The sequence below is a fragment of the Meleagris gallopavo genome, chromosome 5 (genome assembly GCF_905368555.1).
Source record: "Meleagris gallopavo chromosome 5, MGAL_WU_HG_1.1, whole genome shotgun sequence".
NCBI classification, from domain to species: domain Eukaryota; kingdom Metazoa; phylum Chordata; class Aves; order Galliformes; family Phasianidae; genus Meleagris; species Meleagris gallopavo.
In genome coordinates, this window is record NC_139408.1 from 49,291,474 (window position 1) to 49,307,457 (window position 15,984).

The 15,984-nt window shown below is 40.3% G+C and overlaps 1 protein-coding gene across 4 annotated transcripts in view; it reads left to right on the forward strand.

The window, feature by feature from the left end:
- Positions 1 to 3,715: 3,715 nt before the first annotated feature.
- WDR20 (WD repeat domain 20) overlaps positions 3,716 to 15,984 on the forward strand; it is a 43,362-nt gene continuing 31,093 nt past the window's right edge. For 3 of the 4 annotated variants that reach the window (XM_085225655.1, XM_085225656.1, XM_085225654.1), the window contains exon 1: positions 3,716 to 4,060. In XM_085225655.1, coding sequence (XP_085081781.1) covers positions 3,797 to 4,060 — 264 coding nt within the window. In that variant the 5' untranslated portion in view covers positions 3,716 to 3,796. The remainder of the gene's footprint in view (positions 4,061 to 15,984) is intronic. The other variant, XM_085225653.1, reaches the window with a different exon arrangement.

The following is a 15,984-nucleotide window of genomic DNA, read 5'->3' on the forward strand; positions in this document are numbered from 1 at the left end:
CTTATTCGCAACTCTTGTCATTCCTCCCTTGGATTACAGCAGTACCATATGTATGGATAAATGGTCTCCCATATCTAGAGAATTTTGAGAAGCACATTATGCTGCAGCACATTTTACAAACATAGCTATTTGCAAGCTTATCAAACCAGTCTCTCCAGCATTCCACAGAATTTAAATTAAGTTCTTAATATCAGTCTTACCTTCAGAGAACATAATTTAGGGGGTAGCTAAGACTTCAAGATAAGAACTGTTTTTGTCAAGAATAGCAGTCTTCACTGTGGAGGTAAGCTAGTCTGTTCAGGAGCTAACTTTCAGGGAGCTGACTGCAAAGACCAAAATGAACTCATTCTGAGACACAACAGATTTCACTGTCACTCAGTTCCAACTGCAAAGCAGATATCTTTTATCTTGTCTCCTTTAACATATTTTTTTTTTCTTTCTTTAGATATCTATTTATTTTTAATTAATAAACCCCCAAAGCTATGAAAACATTTTTTTTTTCACATAGGGAGAAACAACAGCACAAAACCACAATGTATTCTGAGTAGACACCTACATGCTTTTCTAACACCCTTATGTTTTGTAATACATATCACAATGCATTATCACACATATTTAGAGTTAGTGGCTATGAAGAAATTCTTAACACAAACACAGAGTACAGACATGCTGCTTATATATGTGTGTATACCCGTGCCTGCTAGTAATTGACACACATCAATCATTTGGTAAGAAGTAACATATTGCAAAGCTTTTGATACTCTGAAGTTGGTCACCCATTAAGTATCTAAATTCTTTTTGGCATCAATAGTCCAAGCAAGACATGACAGACATACTACAGTTGATAAATACTAGAGAGATGGGCTCCTGATTTCTGCTTCATAATCTGCTGGCAGTGCATACCAGAAGAGGTGCTTTTAGCATGATGGAATAGGGTGTAGTCACCTTTTTTTTTTTTTCTTTTTTTTTTCTCCTCCATAGTGCTGATAAAAGCATCACTGAAAGGACCACTGATCTCAGCTGTTGCACTTGCAGTAACAGACGATATTCAAATTCAAACATAGAAAAGTCTTGTTAATAACTGTGCTTGGAACACCTAAGTTTTAAGGTTCTAGTTTTCTCAAGGCCAGCAAATTCACTATTTATACTGCAGCATGAAAAGCTGTAGGACCAATTTATGCACCAATTTCAGAAAACCATATTCTTTTATTAATGTTAGTGAATTTTGCTCGTGTCTGCTTTCCAACTTACCAAAACATTTGCAAGAATTACAGGCACAATACAGCAGTGATTCTGACTGACTTTTATTCATTGATTGTGCATACAAAACAACACATCTATGAGTGTCCTAATGGGATCATTTCAGAACTATAATCTTTGGTTCTCTTGAAACAGAAGAGTTTACAAGTGCTACAGAGAACTTTTTCATAAGGCTGATCACTGTAATCTTTTTTCCCATTCTTTAAACAACTATTTGGTAAGGATTGTTGATGGGGCTGTACAATAGCGTTCTTGTGACTTGCAGCTGTGTTTTTTGAATGAATATTTGTCTTGGATTCTCTGTGGAATCTCTCAGCAGCTTTTATTGACGTTTCTTGGTAAATGTTAAACACTACATCAATTCTTTGGCTTTCTGCACCATCACGTACTGCTGATAACCAGGTACATGTTCACTTTATTTATTCTTTGGATCACACTCATTCCATTGGTGACAGATGGCCTGCTATGGTTTTAGTACAGTTTGCATTCCACACAACCCCTCCATTAAAATTTTCTACTTAGTTTCTTGAAGTGTTCTACCCAATATTGTCAGTGTGCCATGAATAAGACATACTGAGCATGTCAACTTGGAACAACTTTTTTGGGGGGGTAAAATCGTTGTCTGTTTCGAGTATTACTATAATTTAGAGATCTTCGCATTTCCTGCTCTTCTTTTTATGTCTGAAAACATTCTGACCTTCTCTCCAGAAGTCCATTCACGAAATTTCTGCATGAAAGAACCAATCTCTAGATGAAAACTCTTAAAATAATTGCAGGTCTGCTCGCCTACTTCACGTACTTCTAGGAGGACATCAATACTGTCTGGCAGCTGGCTGATAAAGTGACAAGATCTACTAGTCATTATTGATTGGCTTTATCTTAAGAATTTCAAGCAAGGCTTCAATACCTGGCCTCATTACAGTTTGATTATCTGTACTTGTTCAGATATCCACTAAGTTATATACTCCATCATATATGAGTTAACCTGGAGATCCTCAGCTGTTTCCTGTCTCTCAGCTACTTTGTACTAATATCTCAATGATCAACAAAAAGGCAGCATTTAGCTTCAAGCTAAATCCCTTTGGATTAAACTGATTTGAAAATAAATGTTAGACCTTAGGAGTCTGAGTGGGCTTTTGTGATTGAACAGATGGAGTGGAAAGAAAGTGAGGTCCTGCTCTGCATTTCCTGTTTCTTCTCCCTTATACAGTAAGCATTTCTCATTTAACCCATTTCACCTTTGAATCAATTGAGTTGGAAGGGACTTGCAAAGGTCATCTAGTCCAACTCCTCTGCAATAAACAGGGACATCTACAGCTCAATCAGGTGCTCAGAGCCTGGTCCAGCCTGACCTCTCCAAGAACAGGGCATCCACTACAACTTGGGGCAACTTGTTCCAGTTCTTCGCTACTCTTAGCATAAAAACCTTTTCATTATATCCTTATATTTGAAGGGGGTACCCATGTATCTTTCAGAAATGTCTCATTACAAGGTCAGATGAACGCCACAGCTGGTAAAGGATGTAGCAGTAGGTACTGACAATAGAAAAGAGGGAGCAGGACAGCACCTATTGGAGCAGCTACATCAGAGCAAATCAGCTAGATGTGAGAATAACCTTGAAAGCACATTGTTACAAGGCAGTCTGACTCTGTGCTGATCAGCAGCTGATTCCAGCAGCTGCACACTTCCAACTCCTTCCTTATTTTGGGTTTAGCAGCTGTGATGATGGGATCAGCTCGGTTGCCAACCAACAACTTGCTTGTCATTTCTTCTTGCAGGGTGCTTCTCAGGCTGATCTGACTCACCCTTCGGTTGCACGATTACTGAAACTGATGCAAGGGAGGCAATGAAAATAGGTACTTGAAGACAGAGAGGTCAGATGCATTTCTACAGCTAGAGATCAGTCTCTGATTAGTTTAAGCCGACCACAAGGCTGATGCAGTAATCAGAAGACACAGCCTTGCCTCCCTAGGGAAAATAACCCTTTCAGATTCTGTTCACTTCATCCCTTATACCAGAGGAGGACATTGACCTGCTTCACCGCGTATCTGGCTCAAACAACGTGGGTTACGTGACAACCCGTTTTTCCAGTTAACGCTCATATGGGCCAACTCCCCAGCCTGGCCCTGCACACGGCAGGCACCTTAGGCAGTCTCCCTTTACAGAACCATAGAGTCGAGTCAGCGGTGGGTCGACTCGAGCGTCCAACTACGGCTGCGCGTTGATATTCGTTCTCTTTCACCGACCCACCACAGGCAGCTCCCAGAACAAATCCCCACTCGCCCTCCTCCCGCCGCTGCCATCTTGCGCGCCCCCTCCGCGAGCGACCACCCCCCCCCCCTCCGGCCCCGCCCCTTCCCGCCGAGTCCCGCCCAGGTGCAGGCAGCCCGGCGCGTGCGCAGAGGTGCAGTAAACAGCGACCGCCGCTCCTCCCCCTTACGCCGTTTGCGTGGCCGCCTCCGCGCAGGGCCGCGCGAGCGCCGGCGGCGGCGGCGGTTGCGCAGTGGAGCTACATCCGGGCACTGGGGCAGGATGAATGCTCCTTTCCAAGATGGCGGCGGAGGGAGGAGGGAAGGAGATGAACGAGATTAAGACCCAGTTCACCACCCGGGAGGGGCTGTACAAGCTGCTGAGCCACTCGGAGTACAGCCGGCCGAACCGGGTGCCCTTCAACTCGCAGGGCTCCAACCCGGTCCGAGTTTCCTTCGTCAACGTCAACGACCAGAGCGGCAACGGGGACCGGCTCTGCTTCAATGTGGGCCGGGAGCTCTACTTCTACATCTACAAGGGGGTCCGCAAGGTACCGGGGCTCGGCCGCCGCGCTGGGGGGCTCGGGGCCTCCGCGCCGCCCGCCGAGGGGCCGCCCGCCAAGGGGCGCGGGGCTGCGTCGTGGGCGGGGGGCGGCGGGACCGCGGGGCTGACGGCGGCCGGGCCGGGTTCGGCCGCTCGCGAGGGAGCGCTGGGGCGGGAGGGCGGCGTGTGGGAGCCGGCGCCCGCTCCTTCCCGGGGGTCTGTCGCGTTCGGTGTCGCACCCGTAGGTGCGTGGGGAGGTGGGGAGGGGTGGGATCGCTCGGGCCTTCCTCGCTGTGCGGGAATGGGGGCTGGGTTTTCAGTAGCGAGAGAACCGCGGGCCTCCTTCGCTCACTGCTTTGGGTCGGAGGTTGGCGGGCGCCAGTGCCGGGCGTGATTACGGCGGTGTCAAATCCCCGGTAGGGCAGAGGAAGGCTTCCGAGCTGTGGTCGGAGGGCTGCGGTGTTCGCTGTAATTTTAGGCTTTTCTCACGGCTTTGAAGTGCGAACTGATTTCGGGGTTGTTCGTAAACGGGAGCGGTGCGGAGAGCTGAGTTTTAAACGTCAGGTAATTAATGCAGAGAAAGTTGCTTTTACAGAAGACGCTCGTCGATGCAACTCGAGATAGACTTCTAATGGTTAACGTTAGGTGCAGGACCAATGGTGTGTGCGTTTGATGTTTCGGGTCACCATATTTACGAATAAATCCCTTCTACTAGTTGTTTCTTAGGGTCGTTGCCTTTATGGCATTTAGAAGAGCATTTCTAACTTGTCATGCTGTATGAATGTCACTCAGCATATGAAAACACAAATGTAATGATTGTTAGGTTTCTGGTTCAAGAAATGAGGGTTTGTTATCTCGTATACTTGAGACTTAGCTTCCATAAGGTAAGTCCTTTGAAACCTTCCTGCCTTTAGTCCACCGTGTAACATGGATAAGGAGGTGGAGGACTGGCAATACACCCAGGACTGTGCAGAAAGCCTGTGGGTGAGGAGGGAGTCAACTGCAGGCTGCTAAGCAAACACCCAAATCACTGCTCCTCTGTAAAATGTGAGCATCTACTGGAGAATTAAGTCTACCTTGTTATCTGTTTACTGTGACTTGACAAATCAGATATGTTCTGTATAATGGTATGGATTTTAGTTTTGCACTGCAGTGAATTTTCTTAACCTTGTTGTTTTAAATAATACTTAGTCAACAGTTTCTTGAAACGTATCATGAGTGTTCTTCTATCAAACATCTAAGCAGTTGCTGTCTTTCCTATTTACAAGATATCATCAAGACAGTATCTCTGAAAATCTAGCATTTAAACTATTGTCATGTTCGTGTTCTTATATCTTGAGTTTATTTTTTCCATACAAAGTAACTGTGGAATTCTCTCACACGTTACAGAATGGGCCTTTATGTAGTGTAGTAATGATATGTGTGATTTTTGCAAGTCGTCTTAGTCACCTCTTACCACACTTAAAATTAATAAAAAAATGAAATCTGAAGCTTGGTACTGCATTGGAAATAGGGAACTGAATAACTTTTTCAGCTTGTAGAAATGATTTTGAGATTAGTGTTCCAATATATTTTTTCCGGGCTGCTAAAAGCAGCTTTTGAGCTACATGGTAACAGAGAAAGTGTTAGTTTGTCAGATTGTTAACTTACGAGCTTTGTGATATACCTGTTACAGCACTACGTTTTGTTTTCTTCATAGTAATATAAAATGTATGCATTGTTCAGAATTCATTTCAGTGAGCTCTTATGACACTAACAAATGAAAATATACTTCAAAATCTTTTTATGTAATATGCAAAGTTCGTAAAATTAATCTAGAGAAATAGCTGAAATAAGCTAAAGGAAGCATTTAAAATGAGAATAGAGAAGGTGGGCTGTCTTAAACTTGTAAAGGTTGTTTCTTTCGAATTTATTTTGGAACTATTCATTTGAAAGGTGCTTTTGTCTATGTGCAAAGTTCAGAGAAGAACAGGCTGACACTGTCAACTGATGATTTGAGTTTTTTTGTATAAAAGGTTACATATTTTCTGGCTATGGTTGCAGGAAGAAGCTACTGTTACCTAAGTTGATAGTATATATGTCTGTCTTAAACTGGACAAACTAAACTTTGCACGTCTTCCACTTCTTGGGTGAGGGACACAAAAATTTGTGATCTCTGCATAATACAAATGCTAACAACTTCTCTTTTAAGTTACTTCACAATTATCAAAGTGTTTCTTTAAAATGCTCCTAATTTTCAGACTGTAATTTTCATTTTGGTGAAGTCATTAAGATAGTGAAGTACAAATTGAAGTTAGTGAAGCTGTGTTGTATCAGGTAGCTAAGATTGTGTCTTTTATTTTACTTTTCCAGAGCAAGAACAGGAGCAAACTTTAAATGTTAAACTTCTATTAAAATGAATGAAAGAACCACCAGGACTTTATTTTAAGAAGTGTCTGTCTGATGCTGAGATAATTCTTGTATCAGTAATATACTGCAGATCAGTACATGTCAAACAGGAGTCACACTCAAGCCATGAATGCTAATATTAAGTGAAAAGTACCACTTGTAAGGATGTTTCTTGAAATCAGTGATGCTAAGTTTCCTTCTTTTAGTTTCCGTTAAATCCTAAATATGTTGCACCTGCAATGTCTAGTTTGTGAATCTTTTTTTAAAGTACATTGCTAACATATGTGTTCAGTTTAGGATATTCAAACTATAGAAAGTAAAACCTTTTCAGGACATTTCTTTAAGCTTGTTTTATTTTCTAAGAAGCCTAATTGAGGAACAATGTCCAGTGTCAGGATGGTCATGTTGGGATTGGAATACTGATAAATAATGATGATAGTTAGGAAGAGCAGTAAGGGAGCTTTGGGTAGCATTTCAAGCTGTCTTCAGAGATTTTTTTTTTTCCTTAAAAAATGTAAAAATTTATTTCCACACAAATTCATTTTTAAATGAATATTCCTTAAAATAATGAAAGCTCAGCTTTCTTTCTATTCTTCTTTCTTGCTGTAAAGCATTGCCATTACCATGAAACATATCATCAAATTGCCATGTATTCCATAGCAATGAAAGCAGTTGTGAACCATTGCTGTGAGTTTTTTCTTGTCTGTTATTTTGTGTTTTAAGGTAACAAAAATTTAATCAGTTCTCCTTCTGTTAATAAGGTAGTGCAATCAAGGTCAAGCGAGCTTTTGCCCTTCTGCTCCACTGGAGGTTTCTGGCCTCCCTGAGCTCGCCTTAGGACACCTGTGTTATGCTTTGACAGGTGTACCGCCCCAGTCAAACAGGCTTCCCCAGGCTTCCAGAAAACAATTGTTTTTGGTTTGTATCCACTGAAAAAGGAAGTGAATGTATAGTTTAGAAAGGAGAAATTGAACTGTGATTGAATGAGAGGTGGTTGCTTTACATATGTGAGTATATAATTATTCTCAACTATGCTGAGTGTCAGTAGGCTTTCCCTTACAGTCCTCCTTAACTTTGTGACATTAAGGTAAGATGTGATCTCCTGTTAAACTGAAAGGTTGAATTTTTGTGAACTCAAGTGATCTAGTGACTGCTGGAAATGATGGTACAGCAGCGAAGTCTCTTCTTGGCAGTGTATTTCCTATATCCTTGCTAGCTTTGGCTGTGCTCAGCCTCAGTTTGAGCTAGTTTAGCTTGTCAAAGTTTAACTTGCTAAACTAGCAGTTCAATACATGCGCTTTTTAAATTTTGATTTGGTGAGTTGAACCATTTTGTCTTGGGTTCAGATATGAGGAAGCACAGTGAGAACAAAGAAAGGGATGAAGGGAAAAGGAACAAAGCTGCCTCCTGAGCTGTCAGGTTGGATCCGTTGCCTGATGGTCTCACCTGCACAACCTTTACTGCTGCCTTAAGTCAGATTCAGAATGATCTGTTCTTTAGATATTGTTGACTTAATCGTGAGTGTTATGGACGATAGAGAAGACTTTTTCTGTTTCATGGAGTAGAAGTATAAGGTAATCATTCAGAAATGATTGATCAAACCGTGATGCATTGGTGCTTTGGATGGGTTGTCTTTTTCTCAGCACATATCAGGAGTGAGGGCTGCTGCTTGAGTCTGGCTTATGAGACAGACTCGGGGTACTTCAGTCTGGTTTGTGTCTGGTTTTGCAAAATGGTTTATTAGTTGATTCATTGTCACAGGAATGACTGACAAGACAAGGCTTTCTAGATTGCTGCTGACACTTAACTACCAAATCCGTTTCCCTTTTTACTAGGAAACTAGCGCGTTTTCCCTGTCCCCCCCACCACTATAATTAGTGTATTCTCTCTGTTTATTATAAAGGCTTCTGGGCAAGTCAGCATGCAGCTGAGGCTTCAATACAGTCGTATGAAAGTGCATATTAGCAGCAGCGTGGCACTGTATACACTCTTGGTTTTTACCACACATTGGGTTGCTACTGAATTTGAATGCCATTCAGCTTATTATATTAATTTTTCTTTGCTAACATGTGGCAGGCTTTCCCAACAGCAGTTGTTGGTTTACTTGTTTATTTTGAACTTCTTTCTTGCCAAAAGAGACTGTCTTCAGTTGTATTTCTTTTCCTGCAGCTACCTAAGGCAGCAGTCTGTCAATAGCTATGTGGTGTTAGAGTGTGTTATAATGGTATCATAGTAAAAAATAGGTAGATGATGAGCTCAGGTTGGGGAAGGCGTGGAGGGTGGAATCTGTGCTTTCTTTTCAACCTTACATTGAACAATAGACTTAGAAATAATTATATTTGTACTAAGATGAAGGTAAGCTCATATCTTAATTTCTTTTACAGCATTCTAGTAATCCCCAGTTATCGGCAAAAATACTGCTGATGTGTAGGATTCTTTCCTTTGCATTATTCTAAATTGCTTTCTTAAATATCTGTCTTTATTGGAATCTCTATTGCCCAGCTAGAGAAGTATTGTACTTGGTGATGACTTTTGTTCTATAGAATGTTCATCTAGGATCTTGTCTTAATGATGGAACAATAATGGGTGGCATTTGTCACCGTGCTTAGTATGTTGCTTTCTCTGGGGAGGGTAGTGCTCAGCAGCTCCAGGTTGGGAGCTGGGATCTGCAGAAACAGCACATTTTCTCAAAATGTGGTGGGGAGGCGAGTTAATATTACTTTATATCGAGCTATCACTAGGCTGTGTCAGGCCTCTAAGAAAGATGCACATTCCAACAGCATATATGAGCTACAGAAATGTTGAGATTTGTGAAGATATTTTTAGATAGCTTGCTCTGAAGCACAGTGAGGTGTACCTACATCTTTGTGACCAGTTTTAGAATAAGATTGCCACAGCCCTCATACATCACTTAAGCATAGTTTTCCTATTTTTTTCATAACATCTCAAAACTTTTTTCTTGGGGGGGAAAAAGCTGATTGCTGTTTTCTGCTGGGGCTATGGAGAACAACCGACTGCCTTTGGCAACAAATCTAGATCTCTTTTAACCTTTCTTCTCATGTTTGACTTTTAAGCGTTTGATTGCTCTTCTCTGTTAGCTTCAATTAACTAGCATTATTTGCAGTACCTAAAGGAGATATCACTCCAGAAAAAGGGAGAATAATTTCGTGTCATTCTCCTGATGCTCCTGCTACCATATTGAAGAACGTTGAGATCTTTGAAGTATTCTCATGGCATTGACTTGCTGGGATGGTTTATCACTTCTTTCCTCCACGCTTTCTTTCAATTTGTTGCATGGCATATTGAATTCTGTTCTATTTGCTTTATTAAAAGGTGTTTTTATTTCCAATTCTGTGCTGCATACTGCAAATAATCCTTCTAATCTTGTTGTTATTCACAAGTATGGTGTGTTTTCTTGTCCTTAAAAAAAAAAAAAAAAAATCCTTAAAAGCCATGATACTTAGCTTGCTTGTAGGCATCACGTGAGACTTACCAGAAGTGTTCCTAATGTCACGGCATTGTATTTGCTGCTGACCTTTTTCTTATAGTCCTGTTATTTTTTTCTTCAGAATACAATTAGATTGATTTGATGCTGACTTTTGGCAAATTTGCCACCTGCGGAATTTTCCATTGGTTGTCTAGTTGCTTATAGATATTACTTTGGTATTTTTCATACCAAGAAAAGGCTGTCTGTAACTGTCAAATTCTACTACAAAGTTTTTGGCTACTAGAAGTATTGTGGAAATGAAATCAGAACTTCCCTCAAAGGTGTCTAATGCAATCCTATAACTGGGTAAATATTTCTATTCTGTGCTATGAGGGCTTGTGTAGTCCACATCTAGTGCCATGATGTGACACTATCAACCCTTTTAAAAAGACATTGCAGATTTGGTTGGATGTGATTCTCTGTGATTTTCTGTGTGTGTGGGTGTGTCCCAAGAGATCCCTCAACTTCTTTCTGAGTTTTTCTTCCTTGTGTTGTAGGTAAGAGTTGCATTCAAACTGGATTCACCAGTCCTGTGGAGGTGTTGTGGCTGGATCACTAATTGGCTTCCTACGGATCTGTGCGTGTGAAAATATTTGAAAGACTTTTGGAAAATCCAGGCTTTTAATGGATAGGTAGACTCATTAACTCAAGTGTTATGATGTAGCTAGATGTTTTCTTTAATTCTAGCTGGACCCTGTGCTAAGGACTGCCAAGACTTGTTACAAACTGTTCTGGTGATTTTTTTTTAAGTTTTTAGTTTTTTTGTTTTAATTAATTTATTTATTTATTTTAAGGGTTTTTTTTTTTTTAGCTTTTTTTGTTTTCAGCAAATTTCTTTCAATGACACTTTGGAGGGAAATAGCCAAGAGTTAGTGGTGGGTTACAGGGTAACAGGTAATTTTAACAGGTTAACCCTGTCATGAGGCTTATACAGAACAATTAGGGCTGACTCAAGAGAAAACCTGACAAACAAATAGCTGTTTTAGAATGACCCTATTAAACATTTCTTACTGTGGAAGAGAAGAGTATATTTGCACTTGATGAAGCCTACAAGGTGATGGTTCCCTGGGGGCTGCTTCTGGTCTGTAGGTAGTAGCATTAGTCTGTAGTGCTTTCAGCTTCTCTAGTCCATGTTCAAGTCCATGTTTCCAGCCTGCACTGCAACTGTTTGACCTCAGTAAGCTCTATGTTGCAGTAAGTGCTGGGAAGGATTGCTCTCTGAAGGATCAGGTCGTTCATTTCTATCTGCCTGCATGGCAGCAGTGTTTTAGTGTCAATGCTGGGCCCTGCTGGCCAAACCCTTATGCTGGTAGGCAGCATTTTGTAGGCAGCGTTTTGTAACTAGGGATTTTTTTTTTTGCCACTGCAGGTAGAATTTTTGTTTGGCATTGCGAGTGTATTTCTAGTACACTAAGTAAGTCAGAGGAATTTAAACTAATATAAAACCATTAATTGTGGTACTTAATCTTTGCAGGCCAATAACATTTCAGTCATAATGCAAATAATGATCATTGGTAGTACAAACGTTTTTGCTTCTGTAGAGAGCTTTGTGGGTCAGCTTTGTCAGAATATTTACGAAAGAGTTGTGTTGTTTAGATTGCAAGGAGTTTGCATTATGCTTTGACATCTGACAGTTAATAATTAAAATGAATATTGAAGATGCTTCAGACTCTATTTAAACCTTGCATAATTTTATCTCTGATTGGCTCACAGGCCATAATTGGTGTTTGACATTGCAAAATCAAATTTAGTGCCCTAAATTGAAGTATTGCAAGTCTCTGTGTGAAAGAAGCCATCTGAAATGCTTATTTTTGAGTGATATGTATTCAAAGGCCACTTGCTGTCCAGTTGTCCTAACTGTGAGTTGACACACTTGGAAATGATGCTGTTTGAAAATAGGCAAGGAAAGCCAAAGCTTTTCAACCTAATAACGCCATTCTCCTTCAAGAAAACTTAAGGAAACTAAACAGTAATAATAACCATGCCATAGTGTAAGTTGAAATAATGATATTTTGTTATGTCCTCATAACTTGACAATTTTTCCTTCCTTACCTCACTCTACTAGTAAGTACAAATGTGTATGCGATCCATCTTCCAGCATCTAAATTGCTCCAATTTCTTGCTTCCTGTAGTTTAAAATAAAGCAGCTGTTTTTTCTTGCTTCAGCTTCTGTTTAGCAGACTGCTGGTAGAAAACATAGCCCTATAGTTTTTGTGGGCAAGGCTACCAGGCACTGCGACTGAAGTCTTTCCAATGACAGTGACATAACTTGGAATTGGAATTTACTCTTGGGTTTTTTAGAAAAGCTGTTCATAATGCAGTGACAAATCTTTAAGTGGTACTTTCTGTAAAATGATTTCAGTTCTGGTGTACCAACTGTGATCAGTCTTTAATTTCCTAAGATAATTGTGGAATTCTCAGGTGACCGCAGTGGTCGAAGTAGTAATGCTTTTCTGTTGTTAATTCTGTGGGATTGGAAAGTGGTTAATAAACAGATTCTTGTTTAATAATCCTCATCTTTGCACGCATGGAGAATGTGGAATGCTGTATTAGAGTAACTGCTGGCCTGAGCAAGAGCTCTTAACTAAAGAAAGCCCTGGAGTAAGGAGGAGAAGCTGCATGAACATTGGATGTTATAAGCAAAGTTATTGTCCTTAGTCTACTAGGAAAACAAAATGTAATTCCTATTATCTGTACTAGAAGTTTGCATACATTTTGTTAGGAAAGTGATAGCATGGAAAATTTCCATGGGATTCCAGCTTATGGTTTTAAAGCTCCCTCTTGACTAAAGGAAGAGGAAGCATTGATGAGGAGACTGAGTGGATGTCAATATATATTGAGGCTGTGTTTAAAAAGCCCAGAAGTATTGTGAAATAAGCTGTTGGAATGGTGCCTTATGGACACTTCAGCCTGCACAGTCACAAGGATAACAATAAATATGAGCAACGTGACTTTTTTAGACCTTTTTAATAGGAGTGTGGGCCAGAAGTCTTAAATAGCTAGCTGTGTACACTGAAGGTGTCACAATGGTCCATCTTGAAAAAGTGATTTATTAGAGTAGGAGTAGTTGCATGATTTGGCAATACAACTTTCAAAGTTTGATATTTTGAAAATGCAATGTTTTTTGCTTGTATTACAGATGCAGCTGTGTTAATCCAGGTGGATGTTTTTTAAATTTGTTTGTTTTTTCCCCCAAAGAAGACCGTCAGAAATATAGGGTGCTCTCAAGGAAACACTCCAGTGATGTTCATGTCAGCCTAACACCTGCCATGGCTTTCCTTTCTCACCTTGACAGGGAAGCTGTGTCCCTTGTGCAGAATAACTTGTAGCAAACTCCTGCAAAGCCGTAATGTGCTGTTCCTCTAGATGAAGTTTGTGATCTTCTAACAGAGTTCACAGGATAGATTCTGCCAACTCAAGTGAAGTTCTGTGTTTGATCCAAATACAGTATTTGAACTGGGCTGGTAGAAAGGTGTGAATGATTCTGAAAGCAGAAGTCCCTGGCACATGTAGAATTCGTATGCCCGTATCAATGGGATGGATGGTTAAACAGCTGAGCTCTGTTCTGTCTGTTCAGCTCCATGCTCCAGTACAGGCTGCTTTTATGACCTTTGGCAAAAGGCTTGAAGAGTGGATAGTTACTTGTGGCCAGCACAGCTGTGTGCAGGAAGATCAGTAAGTGACAAGTAGTAGGCAGATGGCTCCCTTCTGCCCTTCAGGAGAAAATCAGCCATAGGAAAGAGGCAGTGTTGTGTGTCCATTTGGTAAATTAAGCACTTTCAGACCTTTTAATGGTAGTTTTTAAAGAACGCGATTAATAAGCACCGTTTTTTTTTTTTCTTTCCCCACCTGATATCTGTGCCACCAGGGTTGTCAGCTCTCGTTGCTACTTAGGGTATCTTTAGCACTGTGCATACTTCAACATAAGGCTGTCGGGAAAACTTGTGCCCAGATCAGGAATTTGTTCTCTTAAACTTCCAAAACAGGATTCTGGTTTGCAACCTAGGTGATATCCCAGACCTTGTATGTGTGTGATTATGGAAAATCTGAGTTCACAGCAACGTATCTGTAGGGGATTTGGTTCTCAGTATGTTTTCTAGTAGCCTGCCTTTTATTCTTGTTCAGCAGCACTTTTTGCCTCATTGGCCTGGGTTGTTATGAAATGTCTTCAGGACTAGAAGGAAGATACAGTACTGTAAATTAACGTCAGGACAGAGTTAAGGCAGATGTGTTATTTCGTCTGTCTGTTACTAAATACAGCCACAAAAAGTATAAACCAATGGGCCTCATTCTGGATGGGAGCATAGATTATATATTAAGTAGATACTTTATTCACATACCTTCTGCAGAACTGTTCTGGGGCTGTAAGAACAACAGCGAGTTGCATCTTATTTTTAGTACAAAAGTAACTAGGCTTTGTTCTAGTAATATTTTGTTAACTTGCTGCAACGTGAGGAGTTGTTGGCTTAATAAAAATAGTGTGTGAAAAATGTCTGGCATTCCTGTAGGGCTTGCAAAATCCAACAGTAGCCAGAAAGGGACATAGCTTTGACTTGCTGGAGAGACATTTCTATATTGTATTTGACTCTTATTGAGCTTTGTAATGAAAAAAAAACCATAAATTGATTAACAATTAACTGCTACAGTGAAATAAGTTTCTATAGCAACAGTGCAATGCGGGCTACAATTATTCAGGCTGCTTTTCTGGAACAGATAAAAATTTTTCTTTCAAGCAGCGAATTTACGCTGCTGGACTAAAACATTGGTTTGTTATAGCAACGGATAATCCTGAGCTCTTTGGCTGCTGCTTTTTCTTTTTAAATCCTAAAGAAATAACTTGGCCTCTTTTGTGCTAAAGGAGAGGTGGGAAAAACATGAGAAGATAAATACTAGAGTGGTGAACTGGTGGAAACACAACTTAATACTGCTTGCCTGCAGGCTATTTAGTGTAACAGAGCTATAATGGATGTGTTGTTAAGTGGTATGAATTTATACTTCCACCTGTTGACAAGTTTACATGAAATGGAGCTTGTTTTAATTTGATAAAAACGATCATATAGGAGCTTGGAGATTACAAGTAAATTGGCTAATAGAGTTTAGTCCTAATGAACTGAATGTTGATATTGATTCCATAAATCAGTCAGGTTCTTGTTTGTTGGTTTGTCTGTTGTTCTGTGCATGTTTGGAGTCTGCGTATTTTGTTTGTTTTGATATTGTGAATGCCCTTAAAAAGAAGAGTGTTCTACTGCAGGCTTCACTGTTAAAAGTGGAAAATGCAAGGGTTTTATAAAGGGACTTTTTTTTTTTTTTTTTTTGGTCACAAAGCACACCTGCAAAGCCACCTTTTGGAAGTAACTATTTGTTACTTGTTTTGGTCTTTTTAAAATTGGAAGAAATGGAATTTCTTCCAACAGCTGTGGTTTTGAAGCTACTGTGGCTTTAGTCTTTCAGCAGGGAACTTAATCTTGTGTAATGTGTTCTAAGGATACTTTGGTTGTCTGAGCACTCAAAAGAAGAACCAAGAACAGTATTGGCAATGTAAAGTCAATGCCAACAGACAGTATTCATAGATATGTATGTTCTGTTGAAGTGTCTTTTTTTTTTTTTTTTCTGATAGCAGAACAACATCGTACTCGTATTTGAGAATGGAAGAATAAAATAATTAGTTCAAACTCCAGTGAAAGTCTAGGCTTTGGAGGTGTGACTTGAGCAGAACTCTTGTCCAGCAGGTTGGATAACTTCCTTGTGTGTGCTCAGGAGATGAACAAGTCAAGGGATGATGCTATCGAGTCCCATGATGTTTTCAGTTTGTTCCATGTTTCAGGGGCCACCTAAGAGCAGTCAGCCTGCTCTAATTTAAATAAACAGCACTTTTAGCAGTTACAACTTTGTAAGTTTTACTTAGAGATTAGCCAACTTAAACAGTTTCCAAGTGAGAGAAACTTGCTGGTGTTCTGTAAGTATCCCTCCTGAGCCAGAGGACCGAGTAGCAGTTGCTGTGTGTGCTTTTCTGTGGATTCCATTTAACGTTTACGTAGCTATTTTCCTTGTTTTCT